Genomic DNA, 25,978 nt, shown 5'->3' on the forward strand with positions numbered 1-25,978 from the left:
TGGACCAAAACGGTTACCAAAGTGCTATTTTAATAGTACATCATCAGTTTTGCATATTTAAATGAACAATACTGAACTAGAATTAGAAAGACATGACCTCACTAGTAGTTATTAACTCCATCATTTGCTGCTCCAGGAATCTAAGGCAGTGCAAAAGGCAACATTTCTTGAAAGGTACAAAAGTAAAACCGAAAAAATATATATACCTAAATATAACTATGTGTTTGTGAATATAGCAGGAGTCATAACTAGGGTTAATGTCAAGGTTCATGATTTCACAAAGGCATGGATGTATTACTGTAAGAGCATATAGGGCACAGGCCCAGCGGCCAAAGTGTCAGGGGCCCATCTGGACTTCACCTACAGAATGTCAATCAAAGAGAAACGTACCAACCAGGAAGAGACTCAAAATGACCACAAAGAAAGGGAAAAAGACTACAAAGAGAAACAAACAGACAACAAACAGACTCACAACCACATAAAGACCACAGAGACACAACATGACTACAAAGAGACACAACATGACTACAAAAAGGGGCAAAACAACCACAGACAAAACAAACTAAAACAGACTAAAACAATTACAAACAGACACAAAACAACAACAGAAAGAAATAGAAAGAGGTGAAACAACTATAAAGTCTGTGTGTCTTGCTCCTACGTAGGAGAGGTGTTGGGGCCTTTTGTATGTCTGTGCCCATTGTCTCATAATCCGCCCCCGCATGAAGGTGTGTGTGAGTGAAACCTGATCAACAGCAGATGATGAAATGTCAAATGTCAGTAAAATGTCAAACTTTAATTTCCTTTTTGTCTGTCCACCATGTATATTACAACACATTGTAACAAAGCAGTTTGGGACTAAAACATTTTCCAACTCGCGTCGTCTAAAGAGACCATCTGACTCTAACCATTTGTCAAGAAAAAGACCCAAGAGGATGATTTCCTGATGGGCAGCTTCAAAATGGAATGGTTTGTCAAATGCAGTAAATATACTTCAGGTTAGGATATGTCGTATTCATCATGTGAGTAGAAATGTCCCCATTTAAGACTAAGAGGGTTTGAAATAGTTTGCTACTACTGGTTCTGATAAAGGTTATCACTAATTTGAAGAGTGACAGGGTTGCCCACTGATGTGTAGCCATAGGTCTGAGTTGACACTTTGGTTTTAAAGCTCTGCTGCCCGCACTCGACTCTCTGCACCTCTGAGCAGTATGAAGGCTTCACTTCCATCTTTGCGTGGCTCACTTGGATGGGGACGTGCCTTTCCGTCCTGGACCGGGCTCCGCTGGCTTGGGGGGCAGCAGATGTGAAAAGGCTGCTGGAGAGATGCTCCCTGAAGCGGCCGAAGAAGCCGCTCCTCTGCCTCGGGACCACGACGGGCCGCCCCACGTTGAGGAGCACCGGCTGTCCCACTGTGGACCCGCCGATCTCCCTCTGGAGCACAGAGATCTCACAGGGCTTTTCCGCAGCGGGGGCGCTGGAGGAGCCGTAGGTCTCGCCTTCTTCTGGCACGTAATCCTCCAAGTCTTCTAGGGTCAGAACACGGCCTCCTTGTGTCAGAATCTTAGGCTCCTGATCCCCGAGTGAGTCATCATCTTCATCATCGGGTTCAAAGATGACAGTTTGTTCATCATCCAGGTCGTCACTGTCCTCTGCAGCTGGAGTGAGGACAGAAGAGAGTTCATGTGGCTCTCCAGTGACAGAATCAGAGGAAACGTTACCCTCCTCTTCTTCCCAGGAGAGCGGCGAGCTGCTGACGTCTCCCTGCAGCTGAGCCTGCTCCACCAGCTTGTTGTTGCAATTGTTAGTGTTTGGGTTTTCCGGAGGAGACCTTTTGGATCTGGAGGGAGCGGCTGCGCGGTCAGACAATGCCGGAGAGATGCCTCTCCTCCGGGGCAGCCTGGGAGATTTATTGACCTTATACTCGATGACCTCCTCAACCTCCACCCACGTGGGCCTGCTCTCCATGGCTCTTGCTTCAGCACCCTCGGGTTGAGAAACATAGAGGGTTGGGATAGTGGTCTTTCTTGGAGTGGGCATCCTCCTCAGCCTGGCTGTGGGGGGCTCCGGGGTGGAGGTCTCCGAGCGGTAGGCTCCAGCAACAGTCAAACCGGGGGACTTGTGCCTCCTCATACGTGGGTTCTTCACCACGGTGGTTATAGTCTCCTCACTGGAGTAAAGAGAAACAGACAACTCAAGACATGTTTAGAGCTAAAGACAAAGAGATTCCAGGCAGCATGCAGTTTTCACCCCGATGACTGAAGCTGGTGTGCTTATAATAATAATAATAATAATAATAAAAAGAACTTTCCCACAAGACATGCAGCTCTTTACATTTAAAAACAGGAAACACAAGTGCTCAGTGTTGCAGAGAAAGCAAGCCATTTAAAAGTAATAATAAAGACATTTAAAGGCATAAAAGGTCATTTAGGAACAGCATTCAGGACTCCATGTGAGACACGCTCATGGTAAGAAGTGGTGCTAGAAAAAGGCCTAATGAATGAGATATGTTTTAATTACCGTCTAAACATTTCAACAGAGCGTGCCTCTCTAATATCTTTTGATAGGCTGCTCCACAATTTGGAAAAAAAGGCTGCAACTCCCAATTGTCTTTTTGGTGGGGTTTCTAGGAAAGCAGCAGTAGAGGATCGAAGGGCTCGTGAAGGAACATTACGCCAGGGAACCTGTGATGTAGGCCGTTGAAAGCTTTGTATACAAGTAGAAGTAGACTTTTAAATAAAGTCTAGAAGATACATAAGCCTGCAGCTCAAGTGACACTGAATGTAACTAAATAGGAAAGGCTGACTCAGCAAAACTAGAAAAGAAAGTCTGAGCACTAAGCACTTCCCACATGCCGGCAGAAGCCTGATAAGACTGCATATTGTGTTGCTAAAGTAACATAGAAGATTCAACTACGCTGTGTGAGTAGCTGCAATGATAAAGTTGCCGGTTAAAGAAGACAAGCACCCTGGTGAAGACAGCCCATCCCTTTTATCATCCTTGTGATAGAATCCTTTGCACTCAGGCTTTAAATACTACAGAACTATGCATACATGGGCCCGCAGAGAGAAGCACACACACATATACAAAAGAGCTCCTTTTAGCAAACACAGCAACGCCAAACATATATCTTTCAGTGCATCTGTATCAGGAAATCTATCCTGAAACAAATTCTTGATGTGGACAAATGATCCCACAGTTAGATATGCAACTTTTAGTCCAAGAATCATTTCATACTTTAGTTAAAATAACATGTAATGCACGGATGAATTGATCTAATGATCTAATGCCCAGCCAGGCAACAGACATGTGTCAGGCACAAAAATAATTCACACTTACATGATGATGGTTTTCCTTGGTATTCTAGTCTCCTGCTCAGTAACTATGGGAGGGGAAGCAGAATATATTTAAGAATCAACAGACAAAATAAAAGGATTAGTTTTAAAGCTAGAGTTGGAAAGAAATCACATCTAGAATATAAGATGTAACAATTGATTATGCGTCTTTAAACCTGCATTACTATAGTCTAGAGAGCTTCTCCTTTTGTGAAGATGTAAGTCAGTGTTCTTACCTTCAATAGTGATGGCCTGCTCACCAGTGCGAGTCACAGCAGAGGGAGGAACTAAGTCAGCAGCACACTTGGCATTGCCCAGGCGGTTGGACAACTGATAAAAGCAGAGAATATATTTTTAGAGTCTGAAAAGTCTGTTGCTTGTTGCTAATATCAACTGACTTAGAGTTAATACATGTTTTGCCAACAGGTAAGTATGATTTTTAATATCAACCAACCTCGCACTCATAGTGTCCCAGGTCTCTCTCTGTCAGGTTTTTTATTACCAAGACAAGAACCCCACTGCGGAGCTCGCTGAAGGTCTGATATTTTTCCTGGTCGGTGAGCAGCCTGCCATCCTTAAACCACCTTGACCAGCCAGAGAAGAGAAACAGAGGTTAACACACAGGGGGAAAGAAGTTTCAAAGGACTCTTTGAATTTACTTAAGTTGCTTGGGATATTTCATACCTGATCTTGGGGTTGGGGGCACTCTGTATGACGCAGGTGAACTGAGCGTCCTCAGCAGCAACAAATATAGCATTCCTCATTTTATTCACAAAACGAGGAGGCACTACAAGAAATATGTCAAAATGTAATTCATGTTTAAATACTAATATCTACTTCAAATAAATTGGCTTTACAAACATGTATTGATTAATTTCAAAAGGTATTTAATTGTGGCCAGATGTTTACTGTGTTATAGTTAAAAATGAAAGCATTCATGTCATGTCTCGTCGAGTTTGCTAAAGTTTACATTTTGTCCAGTCTTGTCAGTCACTGTCTGTCATTTCACTTCCTGTTTTATTTTGTACCTACCTCTTGTTCCTCATTCCAGATCCCTTTACTTCCTGTCTTTGTGTGGTTTCCCGCCATTGTCAGTGTCTGCCCCGCCCCTGATTGTTTCCACCTGTGCCCACTCACATCATGTATAAATAGTCCCGTCTCCCCTTGTCTTGTGCCAGTTTGTCTGGTTATATCCCAGTGTATTGAACCAGCGTGTAGAAGTATTTTTGGAATGTTTTGTCTATCCTCCTTCTGAGTGTTTGAGTTATACTACTTGTTTACAAGTAAAGTATTTTTATTTTACACTCTACATCTGTTTCTGGCGTCGTACATTTGAGTCTTCCTTCCCTGTGTCCGAGGTTGTGATAATTCACTATCACAGTGTATGCCACTTACCCTGAACTGTGATCTTGCCAAGAGTACTGGCATTGCCCGCTGAGCTTGTGGCAAAGCACATGTACTGGCCAGAATCATCTGCTGTCATGTTATCCAAGATCAGCGTGCAGGAACCATCGGGGTCCTCGATGACGATGTGATGAGGGTCTGCCTCCACAGTACGTCCGTCTACATCCAACAAGTAAACCATGAAACACATTTGGCAACAGATAACGTTTGCGTACAGAAGATAGTCAGTCACTCATTGTTATGTACCATTACTCTCCATTTCTCTTAGTTATCGTGAAATAAAACAAAGGACAAAAAAAAACATGGCCTACCCTTGTACCAAGTGACCGCAGGTTTGGGTAATCCAGTGACTTTGCAGGCCAGTTTAACAGTCTGACCCAGCTCTGCTGTGCAGTTTGCCAGAATTTCATCAAAGTCAGGAGGACCTGTAAAAGGAGATAAAAATGAAATGTTTATACATATATAAGTTTGGCTGCATCTACACGAATACATTTTTCTTTTTAAACGCATAACTTTTGCTACATTTACGCCTAGCGTCCAAACTATATTTTAAAACCTCTAAAACGCTGACTTTTGAAAGCGCTGCTGACCGCGTTCTACTTTGACTTTTGGAAACGATGACACAGACACCCAGGTTCCTTTCTTGATTAGGTCTTATCAGTCATGACGTGTCCATCCCTGATTTGTCATTTGCCATATCATGTGACCCTTCTTCTGAAAGAAAACAAACGACATATGTCGCCGTATTTGTTTTTGCAACAACTCCTAATCTATGTTTTCTGCGGCCTTCACCGCCTTATACTCGCGTTACTTTCAGTAGCAGTTCCACCTCGACAGACATCTCTGGTCTTTGCTTTTTGCAATTGCTGTTCTTCCTCCGTATAATTTTCTGCAACTAAGCAGCAAAGTAGACAATCTGCTTTCTGTTTCCATCTACACGGCATGCTCATGAGATACGCTTTTTCAGGCTTGTAAGTATGAATAGAGATTATTTCTGAAGTGATGCTAAAACAAGTGTGTGTTCCACTCACTCCATGTAGGCATGCTGTATCGCTGCTGCAGTTCTCTGAAGTCTCTCAGCCATGAGTTCTTGATGGTAATAGTTCGGGCCTGCAAGGTGTATTTCCTCACAGAGTCCTCACGTTCATGCCAGATCTCAAAGGCACGGTCATCACCCTCCACTGTCTCATTCACATCAATGTTATTCAACTGCAACAGGAAGAATACAGAAAACATCATTTAGGCTGCTGATCAGTAAAGATAACAATAAAGAAGGAAGTCTGATACTGATTATATCATGAGTCTAACCTTCATCATGTTCTTAAAGACATATGCTTGTGTATCAGTGTTGCTGTCTCTCTTGGGTTTGCAGATGATGCAGTAGTTCTTAAACAGGAAGACGTGGCGGTGGTGACCCCTAGAGGACGTCCTAATTCCTGGAGCACCTTCCCACACTTGGAAGGGTCCCTGATTTTAATAAGGGAAAAAGAATCACACATAAACAATCAAACAAACACAATCATGCCTATAACCACTGTTACTCATCAGGGATGCCACAGTAACTCCACCTACCTGTCTCATTGGCTCTCCTAATACTTCCAGTGTAGCAGGATAGTTCTCGATCATGGAGACATGATGGGTATTCTCAGAGCGCTGAGGGAGCGCAGACACCATCGCATACGCTTCTTCCAGCAGGCAGCAGTTCTGGCCGTTCTTTGCCTTGTTTCGGATGAGCTCCTGAAGATATTGGAGGACAGATTTCAATAAAACTGTGGTGACAGTGATACAGGTCTAAAACCAAATGCCTTACACATGTAAGTGATGTGTTCCTATCTCTAATGCAGAGAGCTGAACCTCATAAGAATTCATGCATATTGTCGAAGCTGTCACCTTGAGGACGGCCTTGTACTTCTGAATCCTCTCCAGTGGGTGTTGGAGGCTGGCGTTGATGCTGTGTACAGGGGGATCTGCAGGGTCGGCACCGGCTTGCACTTTCTCTGTGTACTCCTACAATGTAATGAAAGGAAGATTTTTAAACTTAAATAATTATACTGGTCCACAGTCACGCTAATAACGAGGTATTTACAAATACAGCAAATACAAGTAGTAAGGCTGGCAAAACAAATGCCTTGCAAATTCTATTAACAAATATCTTCATAGTGTGGTAACAGATGTAAACGTATGTGCCTCACTTCAAAAAATTGCGATAAAACTATATATTAATAGTATTTTCCACTTTCACTGAGTTACATTGTTTAACCAAGTTCAGTCCTGATCATAAATACCAAAAAAAAAAGAATTACACCCAAAATGTATGCCATATGCTTAAAAGAAAAAGCCAAAATGATCGAAAAATTAAACACGAAGAAGCCAATCATGCCCCTAATGAGGCACAAGGGTTAGAGAGTTTAATGGACTTTGATTCTAACGCACTGCAAAACCTACAGTACCGCAATAAGAGATCTGGTGTTACCTTGAAGAAGCGGTGAACGGCCTTGTCATTGACAGCAGATTCAGCCTTACTCTGACCGACAAGATACTCGAGGTACTTCTCAAAGCCCTCCTTGTTCTTCAGGAAGCACATGGCTACGTCATCATCTGTTTCACAGTCGTTCAGCTTTGGGAGGAATGCCCTAAAAGCAAAATTGTAGGGGAATGAATGCATTGAAAATCTTACTGTAAATATCGTTCATTACATGTTTCAGAAGGAGATGTTCTTTACTTTCTTTTTTAAAATATCTGACTGAAAAGACATCAAGAGGTGAGCTCACTTGCTATGGAAAGACTTGATATCATCAATGTTCCTGAATATGGCTTCCTTCTGGCTGCTGACATCAGGCGGTGCATCAGGGCTGTCTGCATGCTTCACGTGATGGGAGGTAAAGAAGTCGACCTCTTTTACAAACTCTGATTCACCATTTATCAGGTCTTGGACCAGTTGGCTAGTGACATGAAAAAATAGTCGATTATGATACATCCGGTAGTTCCAGTATTCGGTGAGTGAAAGTGAGTTTTAGACATGCTTTACTTACAATAATTTCCTCTTGTATTCCCCCTCAGACACCTCCTCTTCATTCGTCTCTGGAAGGTCACTCGTATCAGCAGAGAGCTGGACGGACACACATGTTGTATCAATTTAAACGTTCAAAGGTTCTAATGAATTAATAATGTTATGTTGGTGGATCAGCTATATTTTTAAGACGTACTTTGAGTTTCTTGTCCAGGTAGGCAGGTGAGACCCAGCCTTGCCGGGATGGTGTAGTTTTGGTGGGTTTGGTCCGGACTAACCATTTAAGTGGATGAGCGGAGTCCAAAACCTCAACATACTGTCCCTCCTTTAGAGAGATGGATTCTTTGATCGATATGGTGGGGGTGTAGTCAGCCGTTGCCACATAGATGTCAAACATCTGTAAAAATATTTATATTAATGACAGCACACGTGGTTTCACAAGGTGTGACACCGTTATATAAATCCAGTATGATGTAAAGATGCATATTGTTGCACAATCTTGGTTCTAGGGCTGCACCGAATATTTTGAAGCTTCATTCATAACGTTGACTGAATTTAAAGTGAGTTTATCCTTTACCAGATTACATTTCGAAACGATACCGGCTTTAGGGAAATGTTCCCACATCTATGAGCAACACTAACGTTGAAGTGTGTAATTAAACAATTCTTAACAACAAAACATCACACTGAGAATTTCTATTTCTCACCTCTCCCCTGGCATCCCCCTCATCTGACTCAGAGGAGGAGTCAGCAATGAGGGAGGGAGGACGAGAGCGACCGTGATGAGGTGATGGAGAAGGGGTCTTGGTCTCATCATCACTGTCAACACCTGGAACGCGTAATGAAGCTGGGGCAGCGAGGACGGAGGGAGGACAGGTCAATTGTGGAAAAGAAGTACAGCATGTACCATTAAAACAATCTATCTTTTAAATGTAATTTGTCACTGTTATGTACCATGATTAGGGATTATCATACTGTACTTTGCTCTGCTTTTGGTAGCAGTTATTAGTGCCCTTTGTGTCAAAGCTCGGCTGTGGTAGGACCAGTCAGCTGAAAGTCACATTTGAAGCACTAACTGACTCTTTGCAGGCATCTACTGGTGCTTTATCTATTTACATCATTACCCCTATATACATTTTTGATTTTAGCTCAAAATAATAACACATTATGCGATGTAAACTGCAAAAAAATTAAGAAATAAACAATATTTTCTTTGTAAATGCTTTGCTATATGTTAGTATTGTGACAACATGCAAGACAAAGCTACGGTACAGATAACACTTATTATCTGAGCTCTCGGTGAGCATGTATTCCAGCTATAAATTGGTGGGACTTCATAGTCATTTAAAAATGATTTGAATTCAATTAGATATTTTACCCAATATAATGCTGACATAGGAAAAGAGGAAACTGTTGTTCTTCATATATAATACATGATGTTTTACTGTATGTAAAAGGAAATGTAACTTGAAATCTTTTCCACAAGTCATCTGTATCCATAACTCAATTGAAAAATGCATATTAATTGTGAAGCTGATGCACTCTGGATACATACTGGTAGTTTTGGGCCAAGATTTCATCCACTGGAGCACTTCATGATTCTGTAAACTGTCTGAATAACACATTCATGATTGGATGAGCATTTAATTGGTTTGATTGCTAAATTGATGGATGTGAGGTGGTAAAGAAATGATGTTTGTATGAAGCAATGAGAAGTCATATGCTCACGGATAGAGAAAAACATGCTAGGAAAACAAGCAAGCGGGCCACGAACACTCATTCAAGAATTGAAGTGATAACGCATTCAGATTAAACACTTTCACAATTCTTGAATAATCAGAATGAATTCACTGAATTCAAGCAAAGCTGACTGGCAAACAACAAAGTGTTTTGTTACAGCAGCACTGTATCCAACATATTGTGTGGATTACTCATATACCTTAAGCATCTTCAGCATTAGCAACTAGCAAAGTCATTCATAGCAGCTTGAATATTTAATTGTATCAGAACATTTGTTTAACAAAGGGATAAGCAACCAGCGGATTGTTATTCCAAACCCAGACAACACTGGGTGATTTAGGAGTTAAGGTATCCTTCTGGGTGAAGGAGTCCTCAGCATTTAAACCACCTTGAATAAGTGTGGTATGAATAACATTTTGGGAGTCTGTGTTATTGGTTGTCTATCTCTGACCTAAATTATGTTATCTGGTCACGGTTAGCTTGTTGCATGAATGATGACGACATAATTAATCATTTCACACAGAATAAAGCAAACCTGGGATTTGTGCTTCATCCCACTTTAACACATTAGTTGTACATGCATGTTGAGTGTTTACCTGTTACAGACAGGCCAAAGTCTGGGGCTGAAAACACCATATTATAAGCCAAATGGGCTTTCTACTACTGGACGATAAATCTGACGCTATCCCATTACTTAAAGCCACTAAAGAAGGCTGTCAAAGCTTTATGGGGGCTGCAGTCAAATGTTAACAACATCATTGCGTTATCTTGGTTTAAACCAGACTTGAATAAGCCTGGTTATGTTATGATAACTTTGGTTTGTAGAAACACTTGAAGGTTAACTCAAGTTAACATCCCTCCGTATTTAGAAAAAGGGCTTTAAAAGTGTAACTGACATTTATTTCAAATGATTAAAATTATTTTCAAATGATTTAATATTGAACTGCTTAGACATAATGGTCCATAACATACACTTACCTTGGGTAAACTTTGCCGATACCATTTCAGTGATCTGGGAGGTCAGTTTCATGAGGAATTCCTCTGTACCTACTTCACCTAGGTAGGGTAATTTACTCTCTTATTGCACACACAAAGAAGAAAGAACACCAAAAATATTGCATTATTCATTACTACAAATAATTTATGTTACTATGCATAATAGATGATATTACTATAAATAATATAGATATACCTTTTCCTCTGCCCGCCTCCTCGTCTGGAGGACTAATTGTAAATCCAAACACCCTGAGGAGAATTAAATGTTACATTTTCTTTCTTCACATATGCATGTATTTAAAATGTGCTGGATATACAAGTGTTTTTTTTTGGGTGCAATGCCATTCTGAATCTCAAATCTCAAAAAAGAACTTACTCTGAGGCATTAGTCTCTTTCTTTTGTTGTGGTACTATGGAAAAGGGTTAGAAACACATAAATACAATTACAATCAAACCAAGGAAACAAGCTAAGCCGGTAATAGGTTTGCACATGACTAATTGTCTTCTAGTTTAAGAATATACTCAAAAGTCAATATTAAGGTGCAAAAATGACTTTGCTTTACTTACCATCATCAACCTCGAGGTGGGCAGTGCAGATGGACTGTCCTGCTTTATTTGTGGCGATGCAGGTGTAGGCGCCAGTGTATTCTGTGCCCACGTCCATCAAGATGAGGCTGTGCTGGCGCCCCGAGCTTGCTATTTTGTATCCCTTGGTATCAGGCTTGATCCACAGGACATCTTCCATTGATTCCTCCTTTAGCCAGGAGACCATTGGAGTGGGAGAGCCTGAAAAAATAAAGGGGAGTATTGATTTTCTCTTGGATGTCCCCAGATTACTTTAGGTGGTAAAGGATGTTAAAGGTAAAAAAACACAAACCTTCTACTTTGACAGACAGAGTGATGCTGGATCCTTGTTTCACCTTCCTGTTGCTGAACCTTTCAATGAAGCGGGGTGGCACCAGGGGCTCCTTGGGGTCTGTGATTATAAAGTGTAAAACAAAAGCACTTAAAACATACTATTATCCACAAAAGTAACTGTGCGAGGCTTGTAGAATAAATGTCAAATTACCTCTTTTATCTTGTGGCATAATCTCCCCTGGACCTGTTGCAGAAACAGAGATGTTCTGTAAACATCTCAGCAATTTCTAAGCTCAAAGTAATTAAAAAATATAGTATCTTATCGCTCTTTTTGTGTAGGCGATAATTCAGGTGTTTGTATACATACGCAGAACTATCAGGCGGGCAGAGGAGTAAGCAGAACCAGCTGCATTGCTGATGTAAGCAGAGTACTCCCCCATATCCTCTTTCTTCACCTCCAGGATCTCCACGCCATGAACATCTCTCTCTGTTATCAACAGAATCCTTTCTGAAGGTCGCAGAGGGTGGCCATCTTTGAACCAGTATATTCTGGGTTTGGGGAAGCCTGGAAGACAGTGAGTATTTCAGAAAGAAAAAATCTTTAGACATAGACAATTTTCTGTGGGTTGACTTCATTTTCAATTAGCTGTTATTTGTCTGCCTCGGATGAATTGACTTAGTTACTTAGGGATGCACCAATCTGATACTGATATTGGGCTGATACTGATTCAAATAGCTGGATCGGGTGTCAGTGACAATGGGGCCGATCTATTCAATTCAATTCTATGTTTATGTCTGATTACACATCATGCGTCAGCTGGCTGGTAGACCACACAGCTGTGGGGGCGAACAACAAACATGTCAGCTGTTTCGAGGTATTGCACGCTTGCTACGCCAACAAGTTCTAAATGTACTTGCATCGGGTCGGACTGGTGAATCCCTACTAAAACGTACCCTTTAATTTGAGCTGCAGCTTAGCAATAGGTGAACCTGGACAGACATGAACATCATGAAGTTCATCCACAACTTGTGGTAGCTGATCATCTTCAGCGACAGACTCAAATGTCTCAGTTTCCCTGCACAAGGAGGAGAAGAACAGTACACCTCAAGAATTCAGCATTTATTAATATTACAAAAATATATTCATTAATTTATTTCTAAACACCATAAATCACACATTCATAGTAAATTCACCTTGAAAGGTATCCCTTGGCACTGACATAGGAAGATGTCTCAGTGGCATCAGCAGCAGTGTCATAATCTGAGCTGCAAGACACTGATGGAAAAGATTCAGCATTAAACAACGATCGGTGAAATCAGGGTCCATGTGTGTCAATACATGTGATTGTGTCATTTAGCTATACTTGTGAAAACCAGTTTGAGTTTTATACTATGTCTACACTAAGCCGTCTAATCTGAACATGGATGTTCAATGTGAGGACATTTTTGAGGAGTATTTCTGCTTTTTTAAGATTCTAGTTTAGGTCTAGGACTTTTGTTTCAGGTTAACATTTCTTAAACGCAGATGATGGAAATTCTTAAACTGTGATATTTTAAATCCATTCAGTTAATTATCTTGTTGTAAATGTAATACTTAAGTGGATCTACTTTTAGTTAGATCAATACTTCAGCTTTAGTTATTAATTTCCTACATTTCCCAAAATGTTTTAAGGAACAACTCAAAAAGAATGAGCCCGAACTTAAATTGCTGCATCCAGTTATTGGTTTCATGTGTTGCAGGAAAGAGCAAAATAAATGGCAAAAAACTGTGAATCCAAAGGACTGACAACACAATCATGATATTTCTGCTGTATATGCTATAGCTTGAAATATCTCAAGATGTTTAACTAAAGATGTCATATTAGGTTAATCTGCACCACTGAACATCGTCGTCAGTCAGAACAAATATAGTTGAGTACATGTGTGTGCATGTAATGTTTGTTTACTCACTGTCAACCCTGAGTTCAGCCTTAGTGGCAGTGATGCCGCTGCTGTTTTCAGCTGTGCAACGATAGACGCCCATGTCCGTGGGCAGCACAGTGGTAATGATGAGTTGGTGGCAGCCCTCCTGGTCTTCATTGATCATGTAATGGTCATTCTCCTCCAGCAATTTGCCGTCCTTGTACCAGCGAACGGTGGGAGGGGGCTTGCCAATCACAACACAGTCAAAGCTGACTGGATAACCGTCTGGAACATCCTGACTTTGTAGCTCTGTCAAGAAGACTGGGGCAGCTGGGTAACAAGAGCAAAAAGTCAGAGGATCACAAAGTTAAAAATGAGAACGTAAAATATTAGAATTAGAGATATACTGTATATACATTTATCAGCTGGACTTTAGTAACAATCACAATAGTAAGCACTTTATGTTCACTTTCATTTTGCAGACACACGCTCTTCAACAACTAAAGGATGTGCATATGTGTCTAACTAGTAAACTAATTTGCAAATGAATGCAAACAGAACAACATTTAAATTGTTCAGATGTAGCAGTCTTCCTTTATTGATGATTTAGAATGTGTATTAAAATTATATATATTGATCCCTACAGTGTTTCTTACCCTGGGCTCCAGCCATAAATGCAGGAGGCTGTCTATCTGGTGTGGGGGTCTGTGTGCCATCTTGCGTGTAGCCCATCTTTCTAATTCGCAGCTCCACTTTAAGAGGCCCTGAGTCCAGGATGGTGGTTTCCACAGGAACCCCATGGATTGTAAACATCTCCTGGAACCTCTTCGAGGCAACCTCAGCTTCTGTCCGGGACTCAAAGCGAATGTAGATGTAACAGTCGTCCTCCCGGTAAGAGTGGGGATCTGGAGGACCCAGGTCCCCTTCATCTGCGCTGACAAATAATTCTTCCTCAACATTTGGTGGGAGACTTGTGCGAAGCAGGCGCCGAAGACGTTTGCTAGCCTGCCTCAGTGACTCATCCATCTCACTTCCTGAGGAGCTGTCAGGCTCGCTGTCGGCACTGTAGCCCACGGTCAGCGGCCGCCGCCCAGATGATTCTCTCACTGTTCCTACTGTGACTTTACCACTGTGAGAAGTAACTCCAAACTTGTTGGTGACCTCACACGTGTAGACCCCAGTATCTTTTGTGGTGATGGCAGTGATGACCAGTGAGCAAGTGCCATCATTGTAGATATCGATATGGTGGTGCTTGCCATCAGTCAGGGATTCTCCATCCTTCAGCCACCGCACCTTATCAGGTTTACCTTCTGCCACACATTCTAGATGTATGGTGCCATTAGGTTCTTTGGTCTGGTCTTTGAAGGCCTCTTTAAAGACAGGGCGCATGTCCCTGCGGGCTTTGTAGCCCTTGAACGCAGCTTGAATCTTAATGGCAGCATCTCTAAGCTCAGGCTCATCCTCTTTACTGATCTCCATGATGTTAGTCTCCTCTGTAGACACCTGTTTTGCGTCTGTCTGCTGAATTGTGCTTGTTTCCACTTTAGTCTGCTGCACTGTTTTCTGGTCTGCCTTCTGGAAATGTGCAAAGAACCTTTCAGTAGTCATAGTCTGTGCCTCATTGGTCGCTGTGACAGTAGACGTGCTGCTTTTCTTGAGGTAGGAGACAAGCGTTGAACCCCCAGAAACAGACTCATTCTCAGAGCTGGTGTACAATTTGGACTCTGTCTGCTTCTTAGACACAATGACCTGCTCCTTTTCTCCTGATTTTATTTCCACTTTCTCTGAGGCCTTCAGCTCTATCTGTCCTGATTTCTTTTGACCACCTTTACCGTCATCCTCCGGTTGTTCAGTGATGGAGTCCAGTGTAGGTTCTCGACTCATGCGACGTTTCTTGGCCGATTCCTCCCAAAGCTCATGGACATCACCTTCTTCAGCAGCTTCTGGAGGCAGACTGGGTTGCCCCATCATCTCAGCCTCTACCTGTTTTGCCTCTATACCTATAACCACAATTAAGTGTTTTTGTTACTTTGTTGTTATAAAAGTTACTGTCAGCCCCAACACTGCACTAAACCTACTTGTGACTTGCAGGATAAATACTAAAAAACAAAACACACCAAACACACAATGTCTTACCTGGGCTAATTGGTGGCTGCATGGGTGTATCTGTGTAACAATGAAAACACAAACATACACATTATATAGCCGTTTATAAAGTTTTTTCATTTCTCTACACTGCTATTATACCATTTGGTAGTACAATGCCAAATTTAAAAAAGTACTTTATCACAAGGGCTCTGATCTCATTTCTCCATTTAGTGTAAAAATAAAACTGTAGTTAACTGAGGAATAATAAGCAAACTGTCCTGGTAATCAAGCACACTCAATTTCATCAACTTAACCACACATCCACTCACCAAGCCGCACAGTCTGAGGCAACTCAACAGGCTCTCCAATCCCAGCTCTGTTGGTGGCTGCCACTCTAAACCTGTAGCTACTTCCCGGAATAAGATTTTCAACCACAAACTCTGTGTTACACACAGGTTCAGATTGACAGGGAAGCCAGAGGGAACTGTCTACCAGCCGCATCTCCAACCTGTAGCCCAGAATGGGACTCCCTCCATCATGTAGAGGAGTGAACCACGAGAGGGTGACAGACTTTTCGGTCTTACTGAGGACCTCTGCGTCCTCTGGTGGATCAGGTACAGCTGTTGGAAAAGGAAAGAAGCAGGTGTTAGATGCTTTTAGGAACAATAATTAGGAAGTACACAGATTGCAATGTGTATCTGTTATTCTGTTTTATAGTATCGAGACTATCTCTCTTTCCTCTTAAGTGTGGAGTTGCCACGTAGAGCACATAGCTGGAATACATAAGTAGGTGGAATGATGGTCCACCTGAGAGTCTATTAACTCAAGGTGTGTTCAGACCAAACAGAATGCGGATCTTTCGTGAGTCAATGCAATTGTGTGACACTGTGTCATGAAAGCCTATCAGCGTTGAGATTCTCCTGAATTAGAAGAGGAGGAAAAACGTAATGTTTCCTTCTGTGGCCACCAGGTGCTGTATGACTTAACGGCAGTACTGTATCGGGAAGAAAACATCTGCTTTGTGTTTGTTTTGTACACACGGTTAGAGAACTTTGGTTACGTGTGTATCCTTCTGATATTCTCTAATTCAAAATATAAAACATTTAAACCTAAAAACCAAATTCTTTAAAATGAAGATACAAAAAAGTGAAAGATTAAAAACATTGTAATTAGAAAAGGCTACAAAACTTCTTCCAACACTTACTGATGATGGTGAGCTTGGCCAAAGAGAGAGCATCTCTAGCAGCAAATGTAATTTCCTGCTGTGGCAAAAGAGGGGCCTTTCTCAGGACGAGGCGATAAGAACAGCCGTCAGCCCTCGTAGCCCAGAGGTCATTGGGCTTGAGCTCGATACCATTAGCATACCAGGCTACTTCTGCTGTAGGGACAGGCTCGGTGAGCTCAACACAAAACTCAACCTTCTCTCCCACTGCAGCCACCGTGTCTTCCAGAGCCTTCACAACGTCCAGCTGCCAGCCTTAAAAGTACACAGAATGAAATGTAAAATGTTATCAGTTAAAGTTTATTATATTAAATGCATAATTCAGGCAAGATAAAGCTATGAATACAACTTAAAAGTTTTGTAGTGTTCATTTGAAAGACTCACGTTTGACAGAGAGTTGGGCAGATGTGGAGGCTTTGCCAGCTTTGAAGGTCACTGTGCAACTGTCTTTCACTCGCAACTCTTTCAGCAGGAGTAAATGACGACGACCACTCTCAAATGTCACAATCTCAGCATTACGGGATTCCTTCACTGGTTTCCCATCAAAGAGCCAGCAGCAATCTTTGCTCTCGGGACGAGAGAGGGCACACTCAAGCAGCACTTCACCTCCATCAAAGGTTTCTACATTCTCCAGGCCCTGGACAATGTCAATGGGTTTGCCTGTAGAAACAAATTAAAACAAATTAAGAAAGAAAGACAAAACAAAACAATAAAGAAAAACGAATTTAAGAAAAGTTCAATTAATTTGGGATTTGTCAACAAAGGACCCAAACTTTATGATGATCAGAAAACTGATCAATTCAATTTGTCGACATAGAGTAACTGTTCGATATGAGGGAGCAGAGGAGACTCCCTAGAGAGCAGTGGTTCCCAACTGGTGGGTTGCAGTCCAAAAGTGTGTTGCGGGACTATTTTTGAATGGACTAGTGGTCTAGTGGTACGGCTTCCAGATTCAGCACCAAATGGTTGTGAGTTCAATACCAGGGCTGTCACCATTGTGCCCCTGAGCAAGGCACTTAACCCTGAGTTTCTCCAGGGGGACTGTCCTTGTAGTTAGTTCACTGAAAGTCGCTCTGGATAAGAACATCTACTAAATGACCTGTAATGTAAAAATAATTAATGACTGCAAGTGAACGTGTCAGGTAAAAACAAACACGATGTTTCCTGCTGTAGCTTTTTTTGGCTACTTGACAGTGAAGACATGGCAAGCTCGGAGCGTGAGTGTGTGCATGTGTGTGTCCAGCTGTAAATTGAAGAGCCACAGTTCAAACTATTATTATTATTATTATTGCTGCATTATTTGGCCAATAATAAACAATAATAATAAACAATTATAAATATAATAATAATATAATATAATATAATAATAAACAAGCTTTGCCTTTGCAGCATTTTTATGTCACTGGTCTGTAAGCCAGTGTTATTTATTTACTTAGTTTTAGGTAGTTGCACTTTCAAAAGTTGTATTTCATTGTGTTTTAAGCCCACATGTTGTTTAACATTTTGTGAAATAAAATGTATCTAATGTGTTATCTTATGTGTGGACCTTGAACTAATGACTAAGGAGCAAACTGGACCCCAAGGCTGGATCAGTTGGGAACCACTGCTCTAAAGGTTGGTGCTCTTTCCATGTGGAGGGAAGCTCACCTTCCACATAAAGTGAAGCAACCGCACAGGCCAACTCTGCCTCACAGGAGTAAGTGCCCCTGTCCTCAGCGGACACGCGGCTAATGTACAAGCGAGCCACATTCCAGTCCTGCTCCACTACCACCCTTCGGCCATCAGGCTGCAAAGGCTGCCCGTCTTTCTTCCACTGAGCCTTGACCGGCCGTGAGAACTGGCAGATGAACTCAGCCGGTTGGTTTTCAAGCACCCGAAGGTCCTCCATCTCGTTCACCACTTCAACTGTGGGATCTGAGGTTGGGGTCAGGGGTCATCGCGTCAGGGCTTGACCATTAGATATAAAGTGCAGGACATGACGAACGACATATGGGCTTTATAACCCCCAAAAGCATGTTGAAGTGATGCTCATATGTGAGTGATATTATTATGTGTTTGTGATCTACCATGGAACAGTATCTTAAAGTATATTTGAACGCCCACTGTATGTGAGCTCTGAATATGAATAGGGGTCAAAAAGCCCAAACGTCAAGATTCAGGGTAATGGTCAAAATCAAGGGCCAAGAAGTGCTGGCAGATGATGAGAGATGAGGGGGTGATAAGTGGATAGAAATGCCAAAGTCATAAGGCAGGTTAGAGGTTTTAGTGCTTGAAGGTTAGGGGCATGGCTTGGTGGGATGGGATAGTGCAGGTAAATGGAACGTAAGTATTCAACAGCAGCCGGCCTGCATGGATGGGTGGAGCAGCACTTTCCTTACACAACATTTCTGTAGACACTATTCAGTGGTTCACTTACTCTATTCAATAAAACTTGGATCAAACGTCACAATCAAACCTACTGTATGTTATCTATTGAAACAATCATCATATTTGTATTATTCATCATGTACATGACCAAGGGACACGTACAGGGCTGCACATTTAACCATATAATAATCACGATCATGCTTTTGGCCCCTACTTTTAAACTTGAACAGGCGCATGGTCTGAAACAATGACTTGAGTGATCCAAAGTCACACTGACACAGCCATTCACAATCCATGAATGTGCCTCCAATAGGCACTACTCGTTCTTTGACAATACTGTACCTTGATCAGGCGACCCTTTTAAGAAAAGACTTGGCCAAATGCACCCAATGCACCTTGAGGAATCAAGTCAGTTTTGGTGAATTGTATCTCCCAATTTACTTTTGGCCGATTCTTTTTGGATGAACAGGCTTTAAAAGAATTCAGAATGGGTTGCGACATGGGCCTGAATCTGGGATTCGGGTAATTTATATGAACCAAAGAAAATTGTGAAACAGCAGAACGTTATCCAGTTATCAACCTGGTCTGCTCGCGTCAACAATAGAGATAAATGGACTGCTTTTATATAGCGCTTTTCCAATCTTTCCAATCACTCAAAGCGCTTTACAACACATGTCATTCACCCACTCACACACATTCATACAGAGTCAGAGGCTCTTCAGTAGTGTAACCATTCACACACACTCACACACCGTTGGCCATCGGGAGCAATTTGGGGTTCAGTATCTTGCCCAAGGACACTTTGACATGCTGACTGCAGGAGCTGGGGACGACCACTCTACCTCCTGAGCCATAGCCGCCCAGATTGACCCAGCCGTCAAGAGAACCTCTGGTGGGGATGATTAATACAAATAATGCCAACGGGTAATCAGCAGAACCAAGGGCAGTGCAAAGTTTGAATGGACGATGATTTTTGTCGGATTAGCGCTGCCTGGCTGCATTAACAGCCTTGAATCTGTTTACAGAGGCAAATACTATAGAGAGAAAATAACAACTGCCAACAGACACAAGACAACAGTTGACAACTGAGTGAGTGAGTTTTATATGTGACAATGTAACAGTATCCTGTCACGTCACGGCACGTAGGTGAGTAGACATCCATCCATCAGCTTTACACGCTAATCCTTAAGGTTCCCGCGGGATTGACACAAGCTGGACAGGTTGCCAGTCAATCACAGGGCTGACACATATAGACAGACAAGCATTCACGCTCACATTCCCACGTATACACAATTTAGAGTTGCTAATTAACCTAAACTGCATGTCTTTGAATTGTGGGAGGAAACCCCTTACGAGGAGGACATGCAAACCTCACAAAGGTCGGCGTGTCCAATTGTATTTATATTTTCAAGAAGACATCCTGATTGCATGTCACACCATATTTTGATGACAACATTTGTACAACTAGAGTGAGCAAAGGTTCAAGAGCTAATGACTAATAGTTGTGAACCCAAAGGTGAGAAACATAATCGTGTTTATCATTGATTTATCATTTCAACTGCCCAACATACAGCCATAGACTATATAAAAGAAGTGCCCGTAGCCACCATGACGTCACCTATTGGTTTGTGGACTACCATTTTGAAGCCATCTCTTTTATTTTGAAGCCAGAAGTGACCATATTTGGACCAGAGAGTTGAGCTGGGGAGTGATACACATTGCTATGCCTTTGTTCCTGATTGACAGGTTGTCGTGGTAGCGACTTGAAAATCACAAGATATCAATGACGCCCTAAAGCATACACTGCTTTATCATCTATTTTACTCTAAATGGGACCATAATTTACAAAATGAACATCACGCTGTATTGAAGAAGACTTAAAACTAGCGATTAAGACCATAAGCTCTTTATAAAAATGGTTATCGAGGTAATAAATCAAGGCATTTCCGTACTGGCTTCACTTTTCAGACCGAGAGGTAACTTTCACTTCTTTTATACAGTCTATGCATACAGTACACAGGAAGGATTCAGGGAGAATTCCAAAAGGGGAGAAGAAATAAAAATGAGTCTTACTGACTTTATTCAAATGAATCTGACTGGTTTTAGATGTTTGAGTTTAGGTGTTACGCTGCCATACTCAAATAAAACATTGCTGTGCTGCTGCACCCAGTTGTATGTTTTAGCATCGAACTATCTATGCCATTATTATTATTATTATTATTATTATTATTATTATTATTAATGAAATGAGAAACTGCTCATGCATGATAAAGCACTGAAATGAGAAAATATCCAATATGAATCTATTCATATTGTTCAAACTTTTTAAGGAACCCTGCAGAAAACAACATAAATCATTGAATATTTGCTCATATTCCCCAAGAACAATTCCACCACGTTGTATTTGGTTAATGCCACTTACTAAGTATCAAACAAAGGACATTTGCACATTCAAGAATCCTGCATACTGTTGAATTCAAAATGATGATAAATATTGCTATTAGTTAAATAGTGCATTGTGGTGACAACACCACAACCTTGGATTTAAAATAAAATTCTGCAGGGTCTAAAAAGAGCCTGAAATGCTGCTTATCTCAGTCTCTACTGATTATCTTCATAATGTGATACCTTTGACTAAGAGCTTGGCTGTTGATGTTACACTGCCAGCTTCGAAAGTGACAGTGCCAGAGTCATCGGTGGCCAGGTTCTTTAAGGAGAGTGTGTGGATGTTGCCCTGGCTCAGCCCTATCTCACTAAAGGGGCTATTCTCCAACAAGGTGCCATCCAGCCACCACTGCACCTTTTCAGGTGCCCTACCAGACAGCTGGCAGGAGAAGGTTGCCCATTCCCCAACAAAGACGTCAGTGGTCTTAAGACCAGACACAATGAAGACTTCTTTCACTGTTGAGTGAAAAGATACACATATGCATACACTGAGCCTCGTTATCAGTATTACATCAATTCGGCTGAGAAACATATCGAAAAGACGAAAAAATTACACCATGCAACGTCACAGTACAAAGACGTAGGCCAGTCTTTAGAACAGACCTACTATTATATTTGCAAGAATAAATTGTAGAATACAGTCAGAATTAAACCTTACTGTCAGTAAACTCGAGGATAGATAGAAACAGTATTGAAATAGGCTACCTTGCACTGCCAAAGAAGCCGTGGTGAGCTGGTCTCCTGCATCACAGGTGTAGTAGCCACTGTCCTCAGGCTCCAGGTTCCATATACAGAGCTCTTGAATGCACCCTTCTTGCCTCATCTCACACTTCTTACCGGGCAGGAGGACCATGCCTCCTTTCCTCCACTCAACACGAACACCTGGCTTAGACAGCTCACAGCGCAGGGTAACATCATCACCCTCTATGGCATCGTGATTCTTGAGCTCTTTGTGGAAGAACACTGGGGCACCTGGTCAGAATTTAAAAATGGGAAAGGTTTGGCATCAGATGTTAAGATTGAAGGTTCGGCATCAGATAGTTGAGATGAAAAGACAAACATCTCTTTACACAAAATATTTAGCTGATGCACAATGATGCCAGACTGGGTGTGTGGCTGAGGGAAGTGGAAGTTCAGGAATGTGTTCATTTCAATCCTATCTCTGTCCACATTCTTGAATCTGATCAACAGGAACAGTTCTGGCATCGGTCTTTACCTTCCACAGTCAAGGTGACGTCACACTGTGCATCTCCAGTGTCACAAGTGTACGTTCCTGAGTCCTCAGGCACCACGTTGTGGATACGAAGCTGGTGGAACGCTCCGTTGTTCCTCAGGTCATACTTGAGACCTGCTTGGATGGCCACCTTGTTTCTCATCCAGGTGAAGGTGGCCTTGGCATCAGAGATGGTGCAGGCCAGAGAGACAGTTTCACCCTCTACTGCTACAGTGTTGTGTGGCTTCTCTAGTATTAACACTGTAAATGTGGAAAACCCGAAACTACATTAAATAATGGTAGCATTTATATGCAGTTTTTCCATTCCCCTTCCTTTACAGCCCTGGCATTAATAATTAAAAAATATAAACATAAACACATGGATTCATGCAGTGACTAAGATTTGCTGTCACATATTGACATATTACGTATTTAAAACAATGCCTCTTTAAGAAATACTTTTCATTGTTAAGTAGTTTATCTCTTTAAGTTACAATATTTGTGTTAGCATTTATTTTTATGGCAAGCACTAAATGCAAAGAATGGAAAACACGCATGAAAGTTAGGATGTTGAAGATGATGTTGCCAGCATATTTCCATTTGCCAAGACAAAGCTGTTTGGTGGTTGATGGAGATGGATGTGAGGAGTTAAAATCTCTTGTGTCCGTGTCATCTCCTTTACCTTTGGGTTTCTCCTCCACCAGAAGACAGGCCACAGTCTTCTCTTCTCCCAACACAAAGGCAACATCCCCCGACTCATCTGTGGTCACCATCTTAAGGGTCAAACGATGCACTCTGCCTTGGCTGCTCATTTGATTCAGATCGTTATTTTGGAGGAGGTTGTCTCCAAGCCACCATTCCCCGTTTGTCACACCTGAGTGTGACAACTCAACCTCAAAGACAGCATCCTGCCCAGTGGGCACAGTCATGTCGCAGAGTTCTCGGGTGAGGCGCACATGTTCTGAGGGTGAACGGGATGATGGGAGGTCAGTGATCAGATCTCTCGAACTTCCAGAAGTCATCAGTAACAGGTGTCTTCATGACCCAGAATCTCATTTTAAAACTGACTTACTATCTCATGCCACAAGTTTGATCTCAAGAACATGGATGTAGTACTCTGACATGAACCATTCTAATGACAACTAATAACCACACAAACCTTCATTAAAATCCATTCACTTAATCTGTAATTTGACGACCCACAAATAGCAGCAATTAACATCGGATAATCAAGTAAAACTCAGACTACATGTCAACTAAGACATCACACTTATAACTCGAGGACTGTGAAATCCAGGAGAAATAGATGTTGAGTAGAAGATCTGATCCAGTGCTTGTTAATGGGATGGATGAGTGTAAAATGGACTTCAGGAAGGGTGAAGACAAGAGGAGACAAGAGACATAGATGAGATGTTCTGTTACCTTTCACAGTCAGGGTAGCTGTACTTTTCTTGTCCCCTGTGTCGCAGGTATATTCTCCACTATCCTTCATATTCAGCTGGAGTATGACCAAGCTGTGGGTGGTAGCTGTCTGCTCCATACTGTACTTCTCCCCATGGGTGAGCACAGTTGAGTCCTTCAGCCAGACCACCTTGCAATCGGCGCTGGATGTCTCGCAGGACAGGGTGGCCTTGTCTCCTTCAGTGGCCTCCTGACTTTCCAGCTCCTTCTTGAATAGTACAGGTGCCGCTGCCAGAAAGACCATTATTAATTAGGATGAATTATTTCAAAAATGTCTTGGGTAAACACGGCCACCACAAAACACACTGAACTCATAAGCAACATTGTTTATACTCACAGTACCAATTCCGTACCAACAAGAAGCTTAAAACAGAGCATGAAAAGAACTGTTAGGCCACTGTTTTATCTACACTCCATTTTAAAGTTTTAGGTAAAAAAGAAAACTGATAGACTGAATCAGAAAATAAATCAGCAATCAAATTCAACAAGTTAAATGTTCGTGGACAAGTTCTTTGTCAAAAACAATTGAATATGGTGAATGATTAAATGGTACATAATGTTTTGTGTTTGTGAGAACCATAAATAAACACAGAGGAAGAGTGCGCAGATAAAATACAATAAAACTATTAACCAATCTGAGAAATAAAAATACTTTTCTTATTTTCTTGTGGGAGATTTTTTCCACCTTTCCACTATTGTACGGAGGACAAGACAGGAAATGAACGTAGAAATATTTGGGATGACATGCAACAAAGGTTTCCAGGCAGGACTCATATCTGGGAGGTTGTGAATACATCCATCAGCATCACCACAGAAATACAGAATTGTTATGTTTTGTGTCATGTTATGAAGTGTACAGTGAAAAAAGTGCATAAAACTTGCTGTGAACAAGAATTAAAAGGAAACACATTGATCAACATGACCATTACTAACAATACTACATTAAAAAGTAAATGGGAAATGTTAGTTCCAGTTCAATTTGAGGAGGAATAAACATGCATAAACTGTAGAAATATGACGGAATATGCAGTAAAGTGCAGATTTAATAATATCAAAGTGGGATTGATGAATGGATAACAAGTCGGTATAAAGTTAAAAGAAAGGAAATCACAAGCATCCATCTTTTGGCATGCTTTTCGAAAAGGTAGAGGGAAGGTGTCCCACAAGGAAGATGATAAAGATAGATGAACATTTCAAACGTCACTCGAGAAGCAAAATGGTAAGAATTGATCTCATCTCAAGTAATGAAACGCATAATATTTCCCTTACCTCTGACTGTCAGAGAAGCAGTGGAAGTGTGGTTACCCACTGTGAAAGTGACTGTTCCTGAAGTCAGCTGCGGTGACGCCCCGGAGTGTGAGGCTGTGTACCCGGCCCTCAGACTTGATCAGGTTCATTTCATTATTCTGTAGTGGGACATCCTGGAGTTTCCACTGGGCCAGAGGTGCCTCCTCACGAGAAACCCGACATTCAAAGCGGACATCTTCACCCTCGTATACAAGGCAGCTCTCCAAGAACTTCAGTATTTTAACCTCGACCTCTGTTTGAAAGATATATTTTAGCAGAATAGTTATATATTTGTTGTGTGAAGTTCTCGACAAAGACAAGTAGTGCAGACTGTGGTCAAAGGGTGATTAAATATATAAAGATTATTGTGAGTAGCAAGTGAAGAAAAAACTGTAAAGGGTGTGTTAATGTTTGTGAAGAGAGACCACAGACAGGCACAAATGATGATGAGGAGAGATGAGTGATCAAGCTCAACAGAAAAGTGTTTGTGTGAATAACTACAAGTGCTTTGAGAACAGTGAAGAACAAGAACACGTGTGGGATGAGAGAAAATACTCGAACATTTAAATGCAGTCAAGAAGAGTGTGCAAACATGATCTCCAGATGAAAGGTTGATGCACTTAATGCTCAAGTGTTGGACTGATGAAGGA

The 25,978-nt window shown here is 41.6% G+C and overlaps 1 protein-coding gene across 1 annotated transcript in view; it reads right to left on the reverse strand.

Moving 5' to 3' along the window:
- Window positions 1-532: 532 nt before the first annotated feature.
- The window catches only part of obscnb (obscurin, cytoskeletal calmodulin and titin-interacting RhoGEF b), a 58,032-nt gene continuing 32,586 nt past the window's right edge, over window positions 533-25,978 (reverse strand). The window contains 40 exon segments of the mRNA XM_029453514.1: window positions 533-2,170; window positions 3,340-3,382; window positions 3,572-3,665; window positions 3,790-3,919; window positions 4,020-4,122; window positions 4,731-4,898; window positions 5,051-5,164; window positions 5,771-5,948; window positions 6,048-6,206; window positions 6,312-6,476; window positions 6,630-6,746; window positions 7,213-7,372; window positions 7,511-7,681; window positions 7,772-7,848; window positions 7,946-8,146; window positions 8,457-8,596; window positions 9,305-9,361; window positions 10,468-10,566; window positions 10,682-10,734; window positions 10,862-10,895; window positions 11,053-11,271; window positions 11,363-11,461; window positions 11,555-11,587; window positions 11,711-11,908; window positions 12,298-12,419; window positions 12,538-12,619; window positions 13,294-13,575; window positions 13,902-15,245; window positions 15,382-15,411; window positions 15,663-15,953; window positions 16,538-16,810; window positions 16,940-17,215; window positions 18,203-18,469; window positions 21,551-21,823; window positions 22,073-22,339; window positions 22,584-22,841; window positions 23,263-23,541; window positions 24,003-24,269; window positions 25,311-25,371; window positions 25,373-25,581. Coding sequence (XP_029309374.1) covers window positions 1,075-2,170; window positions 3,340-3,382; window positions 3,572-3,665; window positions 3,790-3,919; window positions 4,020-4,122; window positions 4,731-4,898; window positions 5,051-5,164; window positions 5,771-5,948; window positions 6,048-6,206; window positions 6,312-6,476; window positions 6,630-6,746; window positions 7,213-7,372; window positions 7,511-7,681; window positions 7,772-7,848; window positions 7,946-8,146; window positions 8,457-8,596; window positions 9,305-9,361; window positions 10,468-10,566; window positions 10,682-10,734; window positions 10,862-10,895; window positions 11,053-11,271; window positions 11,363-11,461; window positions 11,555-11,587; window positions 11,711-11,908; window positions 12,298-12,419; window positions 12,538-12,619; window positions 13,294-13,575; window positions 13,902-15,245; window positions 15,382-15,411; window positions 15,663-15,953; window positions 16,538-16,810; window positions 16,940-17,215; window positions 18,203-18,469; window positions 21,551-21,823; window positions 22,073-22,339; window positions 22,584-22,841; window positions 23,263-23,541; window positions 24,003-24,269; window positions 25,311-25,371; window positions 25,373-25,581 — 8,489 coding nt within the window. The 3' untranslated portion in view covers window positions 533-1,074.

This window comes from Cottoperca gobio, chromosome 17 (assembly GCF_900634415.1).
Source record: "Cottoperca gobio chromosome 17, fCotGob3.1, whole genome shotgun sequence".
NCBI lineage: Eukaryota > Metazoa > Chordata > Actinopteri > Perciformes > Bovichtidae > Cottoperca > Cottoperca gobio.